General features: G+C 39.2%; 1 protein-coding gene across 1 annotated transcript; it reads left to right on the forward strand.

Moving 5' to 3' along the window:
* Nucleotides 1-380: 380 nt before the first annotated feature.
* Nucleotides 381-7,884, forward strand: atp5f1d (ATP synthase F1 subunit delta). Its single transcript, XM_032572978.1, has 5 exons — nucleotides 381-620; nucleotides 1,998-2,151; nucleotides 3,176-3,264; nucleotides 7,528-7,657; nucleotides 7,749-7,884. Exons 1-4 carry the CDS (start codon nucleotides 504-506, stop codon nucleotides 7,648-7,650), a joined length of 483 nt encoding a protein of 160 aa, XP_032428869.1. The 5' UTR covers nucleotides 381-503; the 3' UTR covers nucleotides 7,651-7,657; nucleotides 7,749-7,884.
* Nucleotides 7,885-22,189: the final 14,305 nt, after the last annotated feature.

The following is a 22,189-nucleotide window of genomic DNA, read 5'->3' on the forward strand; positions in this document are numbered from 1 at the left end:
AGTGAAAATGAAATATATATTGCAAATGTATAAACATTGTTCTTTTACTCTGTGAACTACTGACAACATGTCTTCAAAATTCCAAGCAAACATTTAGCATGTATTTACAGAAAATGAGGAATGGTCAAAATAACGTAACAGATGCAGCGCTTTCATACCTGAAGTAAGCCAAAGAAAACAAGTTAATATTATTTTAGTAACAACAATACTGATACTTTAACTCAGGAAGAGTTCAGAAATCAATATTCTGTGCAATAACCATGAGGTTTCCAGTGGAGTTCAGTGCAGTGGGCTCTTAATTTGTATCCAGAGCTGCATATTGTTTTTTGAGGAATTCAAGAAACTACACTACCCAACGTCCTTTGCGTCTTTGCGCGAGCACAAAGCCTTATGGGTAACCCCCAACGTCCTTGTCCTTGCGCACATCGACTGCCTTCACGCTTGGGCCGGGGATATTTTTTTTGTCATTCACCTGTACTTGAATAGAATAAAAACTTTCAAACATGATGGCTGCCAGGTTTCTCCGCCGGGCTCTCCCTGCGTTGAGGCAAGCTCGCTCCTACGCTGAAGCCGCCTCCGGTGCCCCGCAAATGTCCTTCACTTTCGCCTCTCCGACGCAGGTATTGGTTGTAGATATTAGCTAGGCTCAAGGCCTAGCTTAGCCTGTCTGGTATTTACAGCACTTTTTTGCAATTAAAACGCATTGTCACCGGTTGCTAACCTGCATATCCCTGGTGTTGTGCAGATTTTTTAGCAATTGGACACATTCGCTGCCATTGCGTCAGACGTAAAATACGTCAAAAACACGGCTTAGGTCAAAGTTAGCATTGTGATGAGGTTAGCTTCGATAGCTAGCCTGGCTGTCATTCAGTGGCTTTAGCCAGTTCTGTCGTTTGTCTTTAATCATTATCACTAAAGAACCCTTTCTATTAATTTAACCAACTTATTTTTTACCTGTTTTTACAACAACAACAAAAATGTTGACACATAAATGTCTATCTTTGTTTAACTGGTGTGATAAACCTTAACCAACAGAAAAAAATGCTTGTTGATAAACTGTAACCTTGGAAGTTTATATATATTAAACAGTTTTAATTTGACTTAGAAGCTTGAATTTAGAATGTAAAAAAAAATGCATTTGTATGGTTTTACATTTAAATCTCATTGTGCAGCGTGATTGTGCTCAAGCTCTTACAGTTTGATTTGGGGAATCAAATCAACATCTACTCGTTCAATTAAAACATTAGTTCATAGGTCTTTGTACTTATTAGAGTTGTTGTGCTAGCATCTTTTGCACTTGACAAAGTTAAGCTCATATTGCTCATTTTCGATATGATGTCAAAAAAATATGTAATTCTCTCTGCATAGGATTTAAAGTAGTCTTCAAACCAGTTGTTTATTTGACACTTATGATTTGTTGGTGCTTTTCTTTAGTGCTTTTTCTTTTCTTCATTATAAGCCTTTAATCTATTATTGAGAAGGAAAGGAATTACTGAGATCTAAGATCTCTTCTTCAGGATTGTCCTGGCCGAGATGGGCAACTCTGCACAAAAGACGGTTTCAAAAGGCTTGACATGTAGCAACCAAGACACTAAAGATAAAACTAAAGTTGCCATAAATGTCTAAAAAAGATAATCAAACTTGGCAAAAGCACCTGCAATTTGTTGTGGGTGATTTCAGGTTTTTAAAAAATATATTTTTTAAAATACCTTTTAAAAAATAAAAGATATTTTATGTCCAAGGTAACAAATTCACTCAGATGTCTTGTAGTTTATATTTACAATAAATATGCAGGGGGGTGGGTTAGGATCACAGATGTGAAATTGGTTTTCAGGACTAAGAAAATACAACCGTGCTGTTGATGAGAAACAGAGCTAGACATAAAAAAAAATAGAGATCACAAATAATTAAAGGACTAGTAAATAATGCAATAATTGGAAAAAAAAAAACATCTGACAAAAATAAATGTTGTTTTATATGTGTGTTTTCTCTCCCAGGTGTTCTTCAGAGAGGCCAGTGTGAAACAGGTTGACGTCCCCACACTTACCGGTGCGTTCGGTATCCTCCCGGCTCACGTACCCACCCTGCAGGTGCTCAGGCCCGGTGTCGTCACAGTCTTTAATGACGATGGCTCCTCTGCCAAATACTTTGGTAAGATCTTACTCTGGTGCTATTACACAAGCACTTTTGCCTGTATCATAAACATGTACATCACACTGTCACAAAATGTGGAATTTGATTACAATGTTAGGCACGTACTTAGTGATTTATATTTAAACCTCAAATATAACCCATTTGAATTTAATTGAACAAATCAGCGTTGTTGTAAATGAATATTTTAGTAATCGAGTAATCTATTGATTATTCTTACGATTAATCGAGTAATCGGATTTTTAAAAAAAGATAAAGTAAAATATTGGTAAATCTGGCATAACACCGGTGTTACTATCAGATATCAATATCAGTCCAATTTTTCATATTTGAGCCTCCCTAAAAGTTACTTTTTTGTAGTTTAGAAAACTAACCTGTAATAATAGTGGCTCACTTTCTAAGTTAACAAGAATAAAAGTTATACAAAAATCTGAAATTATATTCAATTTAATAATAAAGAGCAGGCTCACAAATACACTTATAAAAAATGTCTATGCTCCAGCTTTTAGTTTATGTATTCATCTTCAGTGAGTTTAATAGATGAATTCTCACCTTGCCCCATACCTGTCAAGCTTTGGGTTTGAGAATACGGGAAATGTCACCTGGAGTGGAGGGGGCTTGGAGTGGTGGAGGGCAGGCGAGCGAACGAATGAACGTAAGATGGGGGTGGAGAGGAGGAAATAGACCAGGGGACAGTCCGGGGGGGGTTAAACGTCAAAAACACATAACCAAAACAAATCTGTTAATTGCAATGACCTTGTCCTAGCATGGCATCATCTTACATTTACATTTCACTGTAAACTTTGATTTGTCTTTTTGCACCGAGTACTATGCTAATTGATTCATGGAAAAGCAAAGACTTTCCATGACTCCTATTCGAGTAGGAGAAATGTGTAGGAATCCTGTTAAACTCTATTAGACCACATGTATTTGGACATATACTGCTCTTTTTGCCTATCATGCACACATCTAGAATCACACATTTAGAAGTTCTTACTAAAAGACACTGCGTGTGTTTTTGCAGTGAGTAGCGGGTCAGTGACGGTCAACGCTGATTCCTCAGTGCAGCTGCTTGCTGAGGAGGCTGTTCCCCTGGACCAGCTGGACGTAGCAGTGAGTATAAACTCTGCCGTATTACTCACCTGTGCCGTAAGGTATTAATTAAATTAATACACTAGATTAAAAATAATTTTCTCTGCTATTCTGGAATTCCACTTTGCATAACTTGTAATGCCCATTACAGCACATTTCTCTAAAGTTTTTCACTTAACATTTTGTATTTACGTCTGCGCTCAATAAATCTTTACGACTACGACATACTAGTTCACATCTCTTTCACAAGTTGCTTCTTGTCATAAAGGTAACTGGGAAAAGACACAAGTTTACTATTAGAGCTAAATGTTTAATGAGCATTTTGCAGTTGATTTTAGAAGCTCAGACACAATTATTGTCTGAACTTTTGTTGGATTTTCCAGGCAACATTTAGGTAATAGCAGTTTTCAAAATACCAATATAAATCAAGTAAAAACGTATGGTTTCAGTTTTATCAAATTAATTTGCTAGATGTTTTACATAACAATTTAGGCATTCTTTTGGTGAGACAGTAAAGTTTACCAGAGTTAGAAGATTAATTAAATAAGAATAAGGAAGGCAGTTAGGAAAAATCACAATTTCTTCTGCACAACAACTGCATTTAAATTAACCAACCCCACCATGTTTTAGTATTCAAGCTAATTAGAAGCGGAATGTCCTCTGATTTCTTTTTGGGACATTGAGGACATACTCTAATATTATAAGCCATTCCTTTTTGTCCTTAATTTAAAAACTACTACCTATATCAAGGGAGGTGCAGCACATTCTTACCAATGAATGTTTACATCTGATTGTTGAATTAAAACAAAGTTTAAGCTGGGCTTTATTGGGATTTTTTTTCTTATCCCCATAAGATAAGAAAAAAATGTCAAATTACAAAATTTGACATTTTCTAATGTCAAATTTGCTGACATTAGAAAACTAATGCCGTTTGTGTGTAAACTGAATATTTGGTGCTTTTAAAGCTACAAAACTCACAAAATGCCATGAGGAGAGTTTGCTGTGTTGTTGTGCCATTGGTTACTCATTCACAATTGGCATCAATTCGGTCAACTTTTTTTCCCCCCTTCACATCAATTAAGCTTTTCTCTTGAGCTCTTTGTAAAAGGTTATCTGTCCCTGCAGTCTCAGATCATGTGCATTCTGCTCTGAAAGGACTTCTCTGTCGACTTAAAGTTTGAAACAGTGTGACTGGTGCTTCTGGTGCTGAGAGCAGCTCTGCAATACTCTGCTGTTCATGGCGTACACTGGGCTGGATGAAAAACGGCACCAAATGAAGTAGGGAAAGTTTAGCCCAAGCAGAAGAGGCGTTTGTGCTCTTTGAAAGACCCAGATCTTCAGACATGGCTTCATATCGTTTATGCCTCGCTAAAATCAGGAATTGATGGAAATTTGCTGCATCGCAGTCGAAGGTTCTGAGCTCGAGTAAAATCCAGTTTTGTTTATACGTTTGTAAAAATTAAAACAAATGCTAAATTGTGACTTATTTTACATGAACGCATATTTTGAATTATGTCAAAGATTACAACAAGGAACAAATGAAGTCATTGTTGTAAGGTCTAAAATCTGTCTTTAACATACTCTATGATTAAAACAAAATAGGCAAAATAACTGTATAAATGTGATGTTTCAATCTATACCCTGCTGTTACATTCCTTCCTTTCTAAACAGGCACTGACGTTAATTCTTTACATACCATGATCTTTCAAGACTCTTACAGTATTATAACTTGGGAATTTCAAATTTATAGTAATAATTATAATAGAATTGTTTTATTGAAAACTGCAAAGAATACCATAACAAAGCAATTTGTTTATTAAATGCATTAAAACTTAACTCTCAAACTTAACTTAACTCTGCGCAGCATCAACCACCAGCAACAAGGTTCCTGCCATCAAAACCGCTAAAATATAACAAATCACGGTTCCTATGGCATTAAAGCTTTTTGAGTTGCAGATGAATTAAAGGAAATAATCTTCTAATTTCTTTTTTTTCTCTTGGGTTTAAACTACTACCTCCATCAAGAAACCTGCAGCACATTCAAAATGTGAACCAGCAAGTTAGACTTCGAACACAACTGGAAATGCGTATTGTCCAGAAAAGGAGTAATTGGAGCATGTCTAACGTATTTCAGCTGTGATGTTGATGATGTGGGTGTTTTTTAAAAATAACTTTAGTCTGTTCCGTTCCAAGCTTCAGAGAACAAAACGAATATGTTTTGTAAAACCAGAAAACGCCATCGGGGTCAGTCGGTCCATTTGACAAGGATGAAGATCTGACACAGGAAGTGGAACTCGTGAGCTTACATGGAGCAGTGTTTAGTTATTTGCTTACTGTTACTAGCTGCGTTTCCATTACAAATGTGGACAAACCTTCCATATTCCTGTAATGTCGAAAAACAGAATTTCTCAAATGCAGTGACTCCATGAAATAAGAAAGGCAATTAAAAACGCACGTGAATTAAGTTTGTCCAGCTGATAAGTCATTAAGAAAACATGCCGCGCCATCATCCTCCTACACCTACCTGTCGTCTTCTTTGTCTTTTCCACCAGTACTAACACCTGGTTGTTGATCACAGGACTTCTGTGATGCAAAAAGTGTTTCTATTGCAGTTTTGCGAAATACACTAATGTCTGTACAACTGAGAAAGCACCTCAGCCTTGTGCAAAAACCTTTTATTGAAAAACCATAACTAAATGGTCTGTTTACATTTATTTATGAAAATAAAGCAAACTTATTTCCATAATTCCAGTTGGTTCAATTTTAAGGTGAATGGAAATGCAGCTACTACCTTTCTGTTGGACTGTTTAAGCCGTAGGAACTGTGAGATGTTATATTTTAGCGGGTTGTAAAACCGGGAAGCTTGTTGCCATGCCTCTCCTTGGCACACTGGATTCATTCACACAAAGGGAACAATGTAAGTGATCCTGTTATTAAATGGAAAACCTGCTTAATAGCCCACATTGTGGTTAAGCCAGACATGTGTTAATGCTATTAGCATCACTTCATACAACTCCTGTTTTTTTGGGGGGGTTTTTTAAATAAAGTTCTCATTTAAAATTTAATCAGTTGGTTTCCTCTGAGGGAGGTGTCTCTGACTGACTTTGGATTTTGACTTTCACAGATGACCAAATCTCTGTTTGATATTAATGTGATGGCGCGTGTCTGAGGAGGAGACCCGCAGCACTGAGGTCGATGTCACAGTTTATCACTTCAAGCTGTCAAAGCCGCCGGCTTCCCTTTAAAGTATACGTCCAGTACGTTTAGTCGCAAACTCTACGAAGGAGGGGAGCTTTTATGTTTTACTCTTCTAAGTTGTTCTTTAAAGCAATATCAATTGGCTTAATTTCCCTCTAACTCTAATTAGATTTTCCTATCCATCTGACCAATCTGGAGGTGAAGCTCAGATTAAATGTCGGCCACGATAATGTTGGGCCGTGTTATTATCCACTCATCATAGAGTTGTCAGTCTCTCGCTCTGGGCAGTGTTACAGTCTGTCAGCTTGACTCTGTCGCAGTAAATGAGTTATTTTTTTTTTCTTTCCTTCCTGGTTGTCTTTCACTCCATAGTAACAATGCACATGGGCCCACACTGTTAATAAGGCGGGAAAGGTCAGTCACTGTCGAGTTATAGCAGATGTGCCAAGTCCCTACTGGGAGACCTTTAACTTCCAGCTATGTTTGGCATTTCTCGTTTCTAATCGCGACTGTGACAAATGGAGCTTTCAGAGCAAAGAGACGGTGGGGATTTTCTCCACTCGTCTTTGTCCTCACTTTCCACTCTTGCTCGGTCTGGCTATTTCAACTTGGACATCCCCGTTGGGAGATGCACGCCAACAGTCTCGAAATGTTTGGAGTTGAAGTATTTTCCTGTTCTACACACAGATGGAAAAGGAGAAGAGAGTCTGGAAGAAAAATGTATTTCTGGACCGTATTTCTTGTACAGCTGTAAAAATGTTGAATCGTCCATCTATCCCTTCCTCCCTCCCTAGAGTTTTTTTTTCAGTTTAAACTGTGTCTGTTGTTGAAATGTGCACTAAACTCTTGTTTTTGTACTTTTTACTTGTATGGTAAAAACTGATAGAAAAAAGAGCACAAAGTCTGGGTTTCTAAAAAAAAACAAAAAACTCCTTTGTTGTTTTAAGAAAAAACAGACTCATAAAGCTGCACAATCTCTGAATTATTTTCCTACTTTGGATGCATGTTCCAGATTGCAGAGCTTGAATTCACTTTTTTGTTTCATTGCTCCATCCCTTTTTTTTTTCTTCTTCCATTCATTTTCAGGCAGCTAAGGCCAACCTTGAAAAAGCCCAGTCCGAAATGGCCGGTGCAGCTGATGAGGCAGCAAGGGCAGCAGTTCAGATCAGCATAGAAGCCAACGAGGCCATCGTCAAGGCTCTGGAGTAGACTTGCGGTACAACTTCTCAGCTCCTTTTATCAATTTTGAGTGAAAAAGCTGGACATTTGACGCATTATTGTGTTTTTGTTCTCCTTTTTGGTTTCAGATAACCTGTTGCTTGGATGAAAATGTTCTGTCTTCTTGGGATTCCAGCTCAGACCTGTCAGTGTCCGGAAAATACCATTCTTTCTTTGTACAGTGAATGAAGTTAACAATAAATTTATTTGGAGTTACTTTGTGAACTGTTTCCTAAATCTGTTATTTTGATGCTCAAAGTGCGCCGTTGTTTCAGATTAACCTCCATATCTGTTTATACAATTCAGTAACGTCATTTTATCACAATCGCTTTCAGTTTTCCGTGCAGCAGCAATTACTACCACTTGATGGCAGCAGAGAGTAATTAACCTTATTTAAGCTGACCCATTTTTTGTTTGTCATGACAAATGAAACATCCCTCACTAAAGTTATGATGATGCCATTCCTAAATGTTGTCAGTAAACCCCCAAACTTGGGAATTTTCTAATTTCTTTGGTTCTGGGACCCGGTATCAACTGCTGTTGCTTTGTGACTTGCCATAAAGAGATGTGTGGGCAAGCATTACTTGCAATCCTATGTCCCAAAAAACTGAGCTGGCAGTGCCCACTTCTGAGAGACAACAAAAAGCATCGGTGATGAGGATAGTAAAATGTCTCCACTGTCTGTTCTGTGGAAAACGGAGCCTCACGCTTGGTTTGCAACCACAGCGTCCAGCTCTCATTCACTCTGAGGCAGTGACCTCAATCACGTGCTGAATTGTTGTTCTCAGAACAAGAACCACAAACCTTTCTAAAAACACAACACCCGCAGTAAGTGTAAGGTTGATTTTTTTTTTTTTTGTCGTTATGTTATGCTCTCTAACAGAGCTCTGAGACCCTAATAGAAAAGTTGTATTTATGATTAGATTATAGTATACTTTGTATTCGGCAGTGCTTGATTTTAGTCAGGGGTGTGTTTGTCTATTACATAAAATCCAATTAAAACAAATTGAAGTTTGTAAGTTTGAGTGTAGAAAGTCTTGCTTTCCGCACACCACTATGCGGTGTAATTGCTGCACATTCATTTGAAACCGTTCTCAGATTTAGGTTACTTTTTTATTTTAAAGTCATCCATTTTAATCAGAAAAAGTGAGGCACAGATGGGAACCCAAGTGAGTAACGCAGTTGGATTAAAAAAAGCAGTGGTCGACACCTTTCACATCCTTCTCTCTGTTCTTCTTTCTAATCTGTCATCAAAACCTCGTTCCAACTGACAACATTTATAAAGAGTGCAGACTCATCCTCATGCATCGGTTTTTCACAATGCACGGCACGTGGCACTTCAGACAAAAACGGCTGTATGTATATATATATATATATATATACATATACTGTATATATACTGCTCAAAAAAATAAAGGGAACACTTTAAGTGTTAAACACCTGTTTAAGTGTTCCCTTTATTTTTTTGAGCAGTGTATATATATATGATTGAGGGAATCATCATTAATCCAGATTTATTTTGAGGCAAGGTGAAACCAAATAGTTTTGTCTTTTTTTCTTCTGATTTCTTCGTCAAAAAGCGGCCTTGTGTTTTCCACAACAGTGACCGGCTCTGGTGTGTAAAACTCTGCTGGGTGTTTGTGGAAAATAAAGACTCTGAAATTGAGGAAGCTGTTTTTTTTTTTTTAGGTTGTGGCGTTTCCAGTGCTGATTGCTTATGGATGTATTTTTAGTCAACAGGATAGATGTGAGGTGAGGGCACGGTGTGCTTTTTAAAATTTTTTCTTTTCTTTTTGTCTTCCTCAGACGCGCATCCAGATTAAGTGAATGTCTCATAAATGGGCTTTCAGACCTGAGTGTCTAAGTGCTGCATGGCAGCAAAAAGCATCCCGCTTTATAACTGCTGCACATTGATAATAGGGGATGAGTATTGAGTGAGAGCCCTTACTGGAGAGCCATTTCGAGTTGAGTAAGGGCCTGGGATAATAAGTCACCGTCTATACCCCATGTACTGTAATTAAAAGACTGTACCGTCTGCACCCGGGAGTGAATAACATCATCCAGGCTATGACAGTCCACAGAGTCATCTTTGAGTGGTACTCCATAACGAAGCGAGTCACAGCTTTGGGAAAGCGTAGCGTAGCACGTTTATTAAATAAACCATATGGGGAATACAGGAGACCAGCCCATGTGAGTCATTTTATTTACAATGATGTCACCTCAGAAACAGACATGAAAGAGTTCAAATTTTATTTTTTTTTTACCCTTGAGTTTAAAGAAATGTGTTATGAAAAGTGGTTTGTGCTAATTAAAAACGGTATTGTAGCGTTTAATTAAATGTGCTACTTGGGATGCTTTCAGTGGAAAATGGCGGTATCAAATAATGACGTGAAAAACTCAATTATAAAAAGGTTTTAAATCTACTGCTCCTGGTATAAGAAGGTGAAAGTGCATACATATATGAAGACTTCCTGGAGCAACTCCTCAGCTGCTCTTGAAATTCTTTAGAGTAACCTGATGCATTCCTTTTGAGATCTTTCACCTACTTTATGACGCGAGACATGCTCAGTATATGTAACTGCTTAGTGAGACATGGCAATTGCTATTGAAACTATCAGAAAATGTGGATAAATACAGTTACACAGCGTTGTTACTTTTTTCAAATAGTGACAGCTCGATTTGAGTATTTTTTTTCCCTCAGTAAATGATTTTTGTAACACAATTCTGATGCATGTGTATCGCTACACCACTGTGAATACAAATGTGTAGCCCTCTGATAAGCAACGTCTCTGTAATCCAGTTCACAACAACTGACTGTAAAAAACAAAAAAAAAAAGTGAAGCAATACCTTTGACAACTAACAGTGGGATTGACATTTGGCTTTGATCAACAGTTTTCAGTTCTCTGATGGACATGGCATCCTCTGAAGCAGAGAACAAAGACAATCACATAAAGCATTGAAACCAGCATGGCTGAGCTTTCTGCAGGGATGCAGAGGGCAATAAAATTAATCACAAAGCCGATAGAACTGAGGCATAAGATTTTCTTTATATGTGGGTAAAGGCTGGAATATGACACATTCTCGTTATGAGACAGTGTAACATTTTCCTGTGTCTCTTTGGGGCGTTTTCATGCAGGCTTTAGTCACCAGCTTGTATGGATCTGAGGCAAGCAGACCAACTTTAACCTCCCCAGCCTTGAAATGCAGATTAGAGTCTCTGAGTGGACGCTCGAACCAAAAATCCTCTTCATCGCTTTTACATCAGTGCTCTCATTCTGCTCACGAACACCGTTGGACACGCTTCATGCACACTCACGTTGACATTTCGCACTTGGTGTTAATGATAATTCAAGCAGCTGACAGCAGTTGGCGACACGTGGATTTATCAGTCACAATCGGGACAAATAAAATAGTGTAATGATTGAATAGAAGGGTGGCGGGGTAAAAACAAAATGAGAGAGGGACAGATGACGCATTAACTGGCATGCTGTGACTCGTAAAAAAGTGCTACATGCGCATACCATAAAAAAAAAAAAAAAGAAGACTGCACATTTGAATTTCTATTTACTTGAAGTCAATGTAATGTTTTTATGGGATGTATGAGCAGGAAACAGAACAATGGACCGGTGCATCTGTTTTTCTGGCTCGTCCTGTTTGGAGGCTGTACTCTGTAAACATCAATGCAGTCTTGGCACCCTAGATAATATCTGCATTACACTTTTACAGAACGAAATCTAGTGTCTTGCAAAGGTATATAGTTTAAAATAAGGTGCTAAATTATAAGACAGTTTAAGGTAAACAGATGCAGAAATATGCATTCAAATCAGTCTATTTGTATCTTATACAGCCATTTTACAATGCAGTATAACTTGGTTCATAATTCATAAGGGTAAAATATTATCTAAGGAAGGCCAACTGAGAACATTGAGTTACAGGCAGCTGTAATTGTAGGTAATTCATAAATGGAGAGCAAAAGGGGAAAAATAGCAGGTGGAGAAAACGGGGTATATCCTCCAGCAGCGTCAGCCTATAGCAGCATCGCTAAGAATAAGTGGATCCACTCTAACTATAAGCTTTAACAAAAAGCCTAGTCTTACATGTAGACAGGGTGTCTGTCTTATTAACTAAAACCAGGAACTGGTTCCACAGGAGAGGAGGCTGCTAACTAAAAGATCTGCATCCCATTCTACGTTTACAAACTGCAGGGACCGCCAGTGAGTGCTCTGTTCAGCCAGTGGGTTTTCTATTGGGCACATATGGAAAAATTACATCAATAATTTGTGACGGCGCTTAATTACCAAGAGCTTCAAATCTAAGAAGGAGGATTTCAAGTTCTAGTTTGAATTCAACTTCTAGCCAGTGACAAAATGTGATTTATCTACAATCTTTTTCTTATTCTCACTAATACTCTCACCAGTATTCGTACCCATTGAACTTTTCCGCATCAAGTTGGAACCAAAAGCCTTATTGTAGTTTATTGTCATTTTGTGTGGTAGACAAATGTTAGATAAATGATAAATGGTTTTCAAAAACACTTTACAAATATCTAAAAAAAGAAAAAAAAAAGTGACATGTATTTTTCAATTCCCTCTATCACAGTGCCCCTAAATAAAATCCAGTGCAATTGATTGATTTGAGATCTACTTATACTATCCCAACCTTGACACATGGGTGTGGCAGCATCTGTTGGAAGTAACAAAATACTTGAGACTGGACCAGAGGTTTCCGCAAAACAGCAACCATAAACATAGTCTGTGCTACAATGGAATGCTTTAGATCAAATTTAGTTCAATCACGGTCATATGTTTGAATGAACCAGTTAATGCTCAGATTGAAATCTAGCTACAAACTGAAGACGAGACCTATGCAAAACAAATGTTCACACACATCTCCCATCCAATTTGAATGAATTTGGAGAAGAATTGGCAAAAGGAGTTGGAGTTTGTGGATCCGATAGATTCTCTAGACATGAAGTAGAAAAAAGTGAATGGTGGTTCTAACACATAAAACCCAAATAAAATACAAAATGTTTGCCGTAACCTTACAAAACGTGAATAAAAAAGGGTTGTGAATAAGTTTTGCAAAGGACTGTGTATTCCCATAGCAGGTGGCAAGCTACGGGATATTAGGAGTGCCTGATGTATGAAGGCAAATAAGAGACCTGAGAGAGGAATGAAGGGGAAATTAAAGGTCTGGAAAATTTAAATGCTCTCACCAATGAGCCGGTTATGACTTTGAGGACTGCAATTTTCCACAAGCCGGAGTGTTCCAAAATTACACATAGGATCCGTCGTGCATAATTATCTGCCTTCGAAATTTTATTATACCGTAGATGTCAGTGTGGTTCAGCTGCATAAACACATTCCTCGGATGGCTTTCTTATGCGCAGAAATTCTTTCACCTGTGAGAAACGGTCAAGCGAGTCCAAGTTTGCATGAAAGGCGGTTTTAGAGAGAAACAGAGGCATCCAGGGAGCGGAGCTGATTGAAGTGCTGACCTTTTGGTGGGACCGTGCAAAGAGGGGGCCTGCAGACTCTCAGTCAGCTGTCAGATACTGCATCCAGCCTGGTAGTGGGAGTAGGGGCCCTGACACCAGCCTCCCACCACTCTGCCCTGCTTGTGTCATCCATCTCTGCATTCTTCCAGCCTTCCATTCCACATTAACACCCACCCATCCACCTGCCAGAGACGAAGAGCCAGGCAGCGCTGCAAAAACACTCAGCCAGACACAAACATCCACACACAAAACAAAAACAGATTTTAACCTGTGCCAGCTAGGTAACATTTCTCTACAAATAGCAGTGTGGGCATTTGGGAGAAAAATCGCAAAGCCGCAAACAGCCTGCTGTAGGGGTGAGATAATCAGCTTTGTGGTAGCAGCAAATGGCCCCCTGAGTGGCAAGGCAGGTAATCACTGCACTGAGTGCTTCTGTGGGAGAGGAGGAAAGTGCTTTTTTCCGTCCTTTCCATGCGAGTGTCTGGGCATATTCGCTCCAAAAATGAGCAGCCGACTCAAACGCGCACAGTTATAAAAGAACTCCAAATGGGTAGCCGGTTGCAAGCGCTGTAGCACATAAGCTGTCAGCTGTACAAGAAAAAGAGTCTTTTTTAAAAACTGTGTATATATATATATATATCCTCAGAATACATTTGTTTAACCATGAAACAGAAAACGACAGTAAAAGAAGAAAAACTTCAGACAAATCCCTGTCCCCCAAAAGCAACCCAGGTTGAGTAGGCTTACATGGAAGGTTGAAGCCACACATCTGCTTGAATCGACATCAGAGTTTTTTTTCCACATCCTTAATGTGTTTCTCATTAAGCGGTCCCTTGATGAACTCAACTAGGTTACTCATTACTGATAAACAACACACACGTTTCAATTCCTTTTACTGCTAATTTAAGACTCCTATTAGGAAGCAGGAGATGTTTTACACACAGCTTCGGAACAGCGAGAGTAAACGGCTCAATAGCTCTCAAAGAAATACAATACAAATCCAACACGTCGTTTGCTTAAGAAAAAATCACTTCAGCAAAAAGTGATGAGGGTTTTGCCTTTATAGCTGGATCCATCATTTACTCTGTAGCATTGTCCCGTACAGTCAGCCTGACCTTGTGTAGACTTTACTCCAAGAAGCTGGCTTGTTCTTGCCATGTAAGAGTCACACAACAACAGGTAAGGAGAACTTTAGTCAAATGAGTGACCAGGAGTGCCAGTGTAATTCTGGGGGAGCTGTGTGTTTAGCAAAAACCCGTGGACAGGATAAATATCGGTTGCACACTCAAAAGAATCTGGTTGTGGTGGAAGAGGAAGAGAGTTAAGAGAGTTAATTGTTGAAAAGTCTAGTTAACAAACCACAAAAGTAAGCCACAAACTACGGAGCCCAGGTGACATGAAGATTTGTTCTTCTTTCGTGTGATGTTGCAAATGCATTGCGTTCTCACGCAATAAATATCGCATTCCCAATAAGTTAGCAAACACATCCTGGTCTAATTGGAGGTGAATAGTTTTGCTTGGGACATTTAATTTGCATTCTTGCATGTATTAAATCTGTCCATGGCAAGTTTTGCCGATGCCAAGTTACCTTTGGCCAAGATGGTTCCTGATAATGAGCATTGACGTTCCAGCTAGACGTCCTGCAGCGGTGTGTATCTGCAGGGTGGAACCTATCATCAGCGTACAGTATGTACAGTGCCAATTTAGGAAGTGTGAATATTTGTGTCAGGTCCATAAGGTGAGGATGGAGAGCTCTTTGAATCTGTGTCAAAGGTCGAGTGACGCACTTATAGGATATTGGTTCTGTTCAAGGAAATGAGAAGGGAGAAGCTTGGCCTTCTGTGACCTCAGCAACACTATTCACAGATCTATATTTAGTTATGAGGCCAACGAAGAGGCACTTTCAGGCTATATGTTTCTCATTATTTGTCCTAAGTCATCAACAAAGCAGAAAGCACATGCAGTAGTGCATTTCACAGGGTATCATTGTAGCCACTTCTGTGCAGAAAGATTAATAATATACAGAAATAATTTTATAATTCTGTTGTACATCTCAATAAATTACAATATCATTGGAAATATTTGTACAGTATATTGCAGGTCTTAATTTTGATGTTTATGGCTAACACATTATTAAATCTCTAATCTCTGTTTTTGAGAAAATTGCAATATGATGCAAGATCAACAACAAAGGGATTTTGTCCTGGTCTACATGGTCGAGGATAAGACTGATGATCCTACAGAAGATAGTCTGCGTAATCCTTCAAAAAGACTGTAAGTGTGTCATACATTTTTCAAAGGATCAACATTTATGTGTGCATAAGCAATTTGTTGTTGATTTTAACATTTCAGTCACAGCAGTGAAATCTTCTAGTTTTTATTAGCTGTTCACCATAGTCATCTAAATTAACTTTTTAAAAATATCACTCTACGTGAGGAATCAGTTTCAACGTAATCTTCTCGAGGCTATTTCAGCCCCTTTTCCTAACACACTTTTCCTCCCTCTCAACTTTCCATCAGTTTGCATCACTTTGTGAACAGCTGGATTCTTTACTGTGACCTTTTTGTCTCCTCCATATTGGTAGCAAATATTTGAACTCCTCTCCTTGGTATTGCGTAAAACTACGAATTTGAGAAAAAACAAAGCTTCAAAATAAACATAAAACAATTTTTTTTCTCTGTGTGCGATCAATATATTTTATTTATACATTTCCCTTATTGAACTGAATCGCTGCAAAAATTGAACAGATGCGGCTGTGCACGTGACGGACTATAAAATCAGGTAGATTGTCCACAAGATGACAGAGACGGTTGACTTTGACAACTTTTACGTAGATCAAGAGGAACCTGAAGAAAATTCCCATACACGATTGGCGGCCCTATTGCCACACGGTGACTGATTGCCAACACACAGGAGGAACATTTGCCACGTGTGTCGCGGATTATGTAAGTGTCACAATGCAGCCCCCCTGCAGGAAGGTGGTCGAGTGCTCGTGAAGCAAAGCAAACGCAACCAGATAAATACGAGCGATCCCGGTGCAGACGACGCTTGGCTCTGTCCAAACAAGGCTAACATCTGTTTGCTCTGGATAAGGCAACCCTGCAGTGAACGAAGTTTTCCTCTCTCCCCCCGTTCTTCTCAGGTCACATCCCTCAGTCCCATGTAATTTTTCCATCAGGCCCTGAGTGTTTTTTTGTTTTTTTTTTCCCTGCCTCCTGGGGCCGGTTCACGCGCCTTTTCCTACAGTCTGTCTTCAGCTGATCTGCTCCCCTTCCTTTTTTCCAAAACACATACTGAATGTGCCTGGGCACGAGATGACACATTCACGCATGAGTGCGAATGAGCACACACCCACTGTGCAGAAGCAGTCTCTTATTTGTCCCTTTCTAATTGCACGCTTAGCGCAGGTGACGGCCCTATGGTGCGTTCTGTTGTACTCATGCGTGCGCCCAGTCATGCCAAAGAAAAGGGGAACTGAGGCAGCGCGTAAATAACTCCAGAGCAGCACCTCCGGACTCTCTTCCTTCCTCTTGTGTCGAAACTTCTGCATCATTCAGTGTCTTCTGCCACCTGGACTCTTTTGAAACTTTTCAACTGACTGATAAATCCCTTCAATTCGTTTTTTTTTTTTTTTTGCAGATTGTGCAAATTGTAAATATAGAAACAAATCTCAGAGAAAACTTTCAGAATTTTCTTCTTCTTTTGGCGAAGGACTTTCCAGACATGCTCGCATAAGTCACAGTTTTGCAGAAGCAGAGCGTGCAACAAGTTGAATGCTTTGCACTGTGACTTGCAAATGTGACACCCCTTTTGACCTTTGCCTTTCCAGTTAATCCTTTTTGTGCCGGCTGACGTTTGTTGCTGCGCCCAGTGTGACTGAAAACTCTCCGAGGCTTCATGGTCACAAGCCTCTTTGGTGGAGCAGCGTTGGAAAATATGCCAATAAGCTAGTTTCCACTCAGGACGCCCAAAGCTGGCAGAAATAGCTTCTTTGCCTCTGGCCTGGATTCCTCTGCTGATGTCCCTGAGTTGCTTGTGATGGATATAATTAGAGGGGAAAGTCACTAATGAGATGAAAACTGTAACTTGAAAAAGCCTATAAAAAAAAGAAATCCTGTGATCAAGATTATTTTTACACCTTTGCAACTGATCATATAGAAATATTTGATGTTATGAAAAGTAAATGTTTTCAGAAATGTTCAAACTTCTCTTGAGGGTGGAATTTTTTTCTAACACTTTTAAAATATTTCTCACATTTCTCGTGTAAATGAGGAAATAGTCGAGTGGATTCCAACCGTCCCCCTGCTGTGTTCCTCTTTCAGCTCCACCTTCCTCCACCGTCTCATTGCGTGAACCCTCCAGATTGTCCCTCTTGGATTTTCCGGGGTCTCATCACCGACTGAGGCTTAAATAATCCTGTGAATGTGAATGTGAATTGTGTGCAGTGTAAATTACTCCACAGAAATCCATCGCTCATTTATGGCCTCCAACTTACCAACCGCCTTGCAGAAGCATTCAGATCGCTTCAACATTTTTCATTTTCATGGATTTTCAATGGAAAATTGTGAAGTGGAAGGAAATGATACGTGGTTTTCATAGTATCAGTTTTGAAAATCTAGTGATTTATCAATTTTTGTCCGAAGTGGGACAGATTTGTTATGAGAGTGTCTGTGAAAATCCATTTTTTTGCATTGGATTTTTAGTCTGGACTTTGACTGGGGCATTCTAACTCATGGATATGCTCCACTTTGGTGTGCAAACAGGACACCCTTAAGAGTTTAATAAAGGCCAGATAGGAGAAATCATATAAAATCCCAATACATGTATACTAAACTGAAACACAGTGGTTTGCAGCATGACAAAATGTAAAAAACAAATCACCGGCCATAACTGCTTTTTTAAAGCGCTTTATATGGCAGTGTGCTGCTGCACTGCAGCGTACGGTGTCTGTAACAAAAAGCCGCTATCGAATGTTTCACATCATTTCAACCCTGGTCAGAAATGCTCTGAATGCAGCTACTGACAGTTCTCTCAAGTAGAGCGTTGCCAAAAGAATCTGTTCCAATACTCCAAATGGCAAGCCAAAGTTTTACTGTAAACACCTCTGAAAAGGTCAGATTTCAGAGTAGGCTCACTTCTGCATATGGTAACTATGTGTAAATGTGTAGGTATGTGTCATTCAGACAAGCAGACAGCTTGTCTGAGACAAAGCATGATATGACTTGATCTGAAAGACAGATTTATCTTAATATTGTATATTTTTATTTATGTTTTATATTCTCAGTGTCATCAAAAAAAAAATCAATAACTTTCTTTTATTGATTTATTTACTCTCGTCTGCCTCCTTTTGCTGACTTTGCCTTCAGAATTGCCTTATTTCTTCATAGTCCCAACAATGTGGAACAAACAAAGGTTGTTACATTTTAACTTCTGTTGCCTTTCTTTAAATACAAACCAGTCTACCCATTTGCTTCTAACCCCAGGCATCCACACAACTATCCCTCACTGGATATGCTCCCTTTTCTCTGATAATTCTCTGCAAGTTAGAGAGATTATGTCTGAAAATCCTAGTTGATCACCAGCTTCTGAAATACTCAGATCAGCCCGTTTGGCATTAACAGTCAAGTTACGTTCAAAGTCACTTAAACTCTTTTTGTTGCTCACAGTGTTTGAACTTCATCAAGTAACATATTCACCATGAAAGATAAACCTAAATGCATTGAATTGTTGATTATGTGTGCTAATAAGATATTGGACTAAATAAAGTAGCCAGTCAGTTTATTTCTTAGTTAAAATGACAATTTACTAAGTTACATATCCATCATTAAATAACATTTACGTAGATTAAATAAGCTGCATTTCATGCTGGTCATTTGCTAGTAGTTCAAATGATGATAGTAGTTCAAATGATGAATTTAACACTAGTATCGTACTGATTGTTGCTTCCATTTTCATACAGGTTTACAATGGTAAAACTGGAACAAACCAACAGAGTAAATGTTAGTTCTTTCAGTGGGGAAATGTGATCAGCCAGAGGTCAAAGTCATAATGTCATCTGACAAAAGATCATAAAAATATTGATTACCTTCGTAAAACTGAAGTGGCCGTGGCTTTTAATTATTATTCCCAACTTTGATTTGAATGCCTGAGCATGTCAAGCGGAAACATCCCACAGTGCTATTCATAAACTGTGTTGACTACCAGATATTTTACACCCACGGAGAGCAGAAGCCCAAATTAACCTGACCTGCCTGTAATATTGCTGCATATTTAGCTATAACACACTGTGTTCCAGTCAATTCCTGCCTCCGCTCCCATTTGTAGTCTCAATTTACCCTTTAAACTGGCACTGAACTTGGCACATCACAGCCAGCCCACCATGCAATGTGTCTGATTATGTAAAATTCTCCTCCATGTTCTTGCTATTGTGTGACAAACACTAGCGGAGGCCCGATAAACACATCCTTTACAAGCAGTCAACACCAGACACGTCATCTGGCGTGGCAGAAATAGACACAACTGACTAATTAACTGTGAACTCATTTTTGGCTCCCTGGCTATATCAAGTAACGTTGAGAAGAAAGAGTAGACATGGCTAAACATAGATAAGTCCAAAGTCTGGTTGGAGAAAGAGAGGTTAGTAGATTAGCTTTCGCTCCTGGTATATTGATGGAACCCATTAACGTTTTAACACACACGAGTCGATGAGCTCGTAATCCTAACCCAAACCAACAACTGATACAAACGCAGTCATGTTCAAAACAGGGTTATTTGGCTCTCAATCTTACACGTTATCTATCACTCAAGCGAACAAGCATGTATGCATGTGATTACACCAATGGATAAGTTATAATTAATCTAGAATGCATGTTTGGAGGCAAACGTGCTGCCCGACGTTTGCCTCCAGGCCTTCCCGAGACTCTGAACTTCCTGTAGCTCAAAAAGCAAGAGAAAGTAGTAGCTCGAAAAAGTTGTAGTAGAATAACGCAGAGAAAACACCAATGTTAGTTAATACTTGAAGATAAACATACAGTACCTGTGAAAAGTATCCAGACCATTGGATGTGTTATCCTTTGGTTGCTTTTACAAATTATTCATGATCAACAAAATTTGGCTTTTTTTTTTTTTGGACAAAAAAATATTTACAGAAAAACTTCATTATCAAAGTGAGAATGGATTCCTACAAAACAATCACAATTGAATGTAAATATATCATATATGATGATGCTTATCCACTGATATACAAGTCACTTGTATTAATTTACACATAAAGGGTGGAGGCGATCGGTGGACAAGATTTTATTTAGGGTTGTCAGAACAAAGGTGGTTGAGAATGTATGCACTCTTATAAGAAATTTAGCAAATGGAAATAGGATTCCCCCCGCCCTCCTTTTGACTATTATGCATTGCTTTATGTTTCACACAAAATATACTGAAATTTGTTGTTGTAACTGCAATATTTTTTTTTTAATTCTGGGATTATGACTATTTTGGCAAGGCACTATTGGTAATTAGAGCTATTAATAATATGTAGATGTTTTTCTGTGTGTCAAAGCTGCAATGAATTGCTTGATATTATCTTGCTGTTTGTAGCTGTTTTCCAGTTTAGCTATTTTAGGCTAGGATCCACTAAGTGGGCATTTCAGCTGAAACAGCACAGGAAATGCTGCTTTCGTCATGTATTAGATTAAAGTGAAGCCTTCGCTTTGATCATCAGCTACACAACATCACAGGTCACTGCAGCCTTTCCACTGTGAGTCACTTTGGCTTCCCCTGTCATCCACCCATACACAGTAAATATTTAACTCCGCGTCATTGGTGGCGTTCTCGGTTCAAGATTCTGCAGCATTTCATTGATTTCAGCGACAACACGAGATTTTTATTGAAGTGGTAGAAAAGTGGCAGGCAGCAGAAGGCTGGGTTCACATGTATGAAATTGTCAGCATTTTCATAGCATTTTATTTATTTATTTATTTATTTATTTATTTTTAGAAGGGAATCCTGGAAGGTTTCCCTGATTTGGACTGCTATGAAAGCAACTATGTCTGCCAAAGTGCAATGAACCCAAAGTCCAGTGAACTCTCTCTTTTATGGAATTACTGCTGTTATCGTAACAGAACCACGGAGAGCGATGGCAGTGAGGGGAAGACTAATGGGCAGGGGGAAGTGGTGGGTGGGACAGAAGGTTGGAAAGTTTAGGGGAAGAGAGGGAGAGACGCAGAAAAGATAAGAGGAGAAGGGGGCAGCGGAGTCAGAGGGTTACAGAAATGGATGACGTTGTCAGTGGGGACGGAGGGCTATTTGCGGTAGGTGAAAGGGGGAGACAGGGTGGAGAGGGCTGCTGTATACTCCTCTTGGTTGACGTCACAAATGAGATCAACTCAGCACGACCTGACGCCTCGATCATGTGACCTGGAGTGACCTTCGCAATCCACGATTAAATTACTCTGTGTCAGCTGTAGAGCGAAGACCTGCTACAGGCTTAAGGCCTGGTCCAAACAACGGGGGGAAATACAGAAAGCAAAGCAAAGACCCGAAGAGACCTTTTCCTCAAAAAGAAAAAAAGAAAAAAGTGAGGTACCAAAGCAGAAAAGTGAGAACTAATTAGAAAGAGCACAAGTTCAAGGGTGGAGAACAGAGAGACAACAGGAGACGGACAGAGCAGAGGCGCACCAGCCAAGATTGAATTAGCCTCCAGCTTTGGCTACCCCTAAGCCTGGGACGGAGGAGGATTAGTGGGCTAGGATTCGGGAGAGAGAGTGAGTGTGTGTGTATGTGTGGGAGTGTGTGGAAGTTTTCAACTGTGTGGGTGGGGAGCAGGGCGATTTGGCAAGTTCTGAACTTGCTTGCACTAACAAAGGAAATGCCTGCATCTGGTATTCATCACCAGTGTGTACTGTACAAATACACAAACACACACGTGCGCGCGCACAGACACGCTTGCATACATTCATAGCTATTATCTGCTATCAGTTGTTTCTCGCTGCTTAACTTCTGGGAGTAGTGGTGCTCATAAAACAGAGCTGGTGAG

The sequence above is a fragment of the Xiphophorus hellerii genome, chromosome 9, assembly GCF_003331165.1.
Source record: "Xiphophorus hellerii strain 12219 chromosome 9, Xiphophorus_hellerii-4.1, whole genome shotgun sequence".
In the NCBI taxonomy this organism is placed as follows: domain Eukaryota; kingdom Metazoa; phylum Chordata; class Actinopteri; order Cyprinodontiformes; family Poeciliidae; genus Xiphophorus; species Xiphophorus hellerii.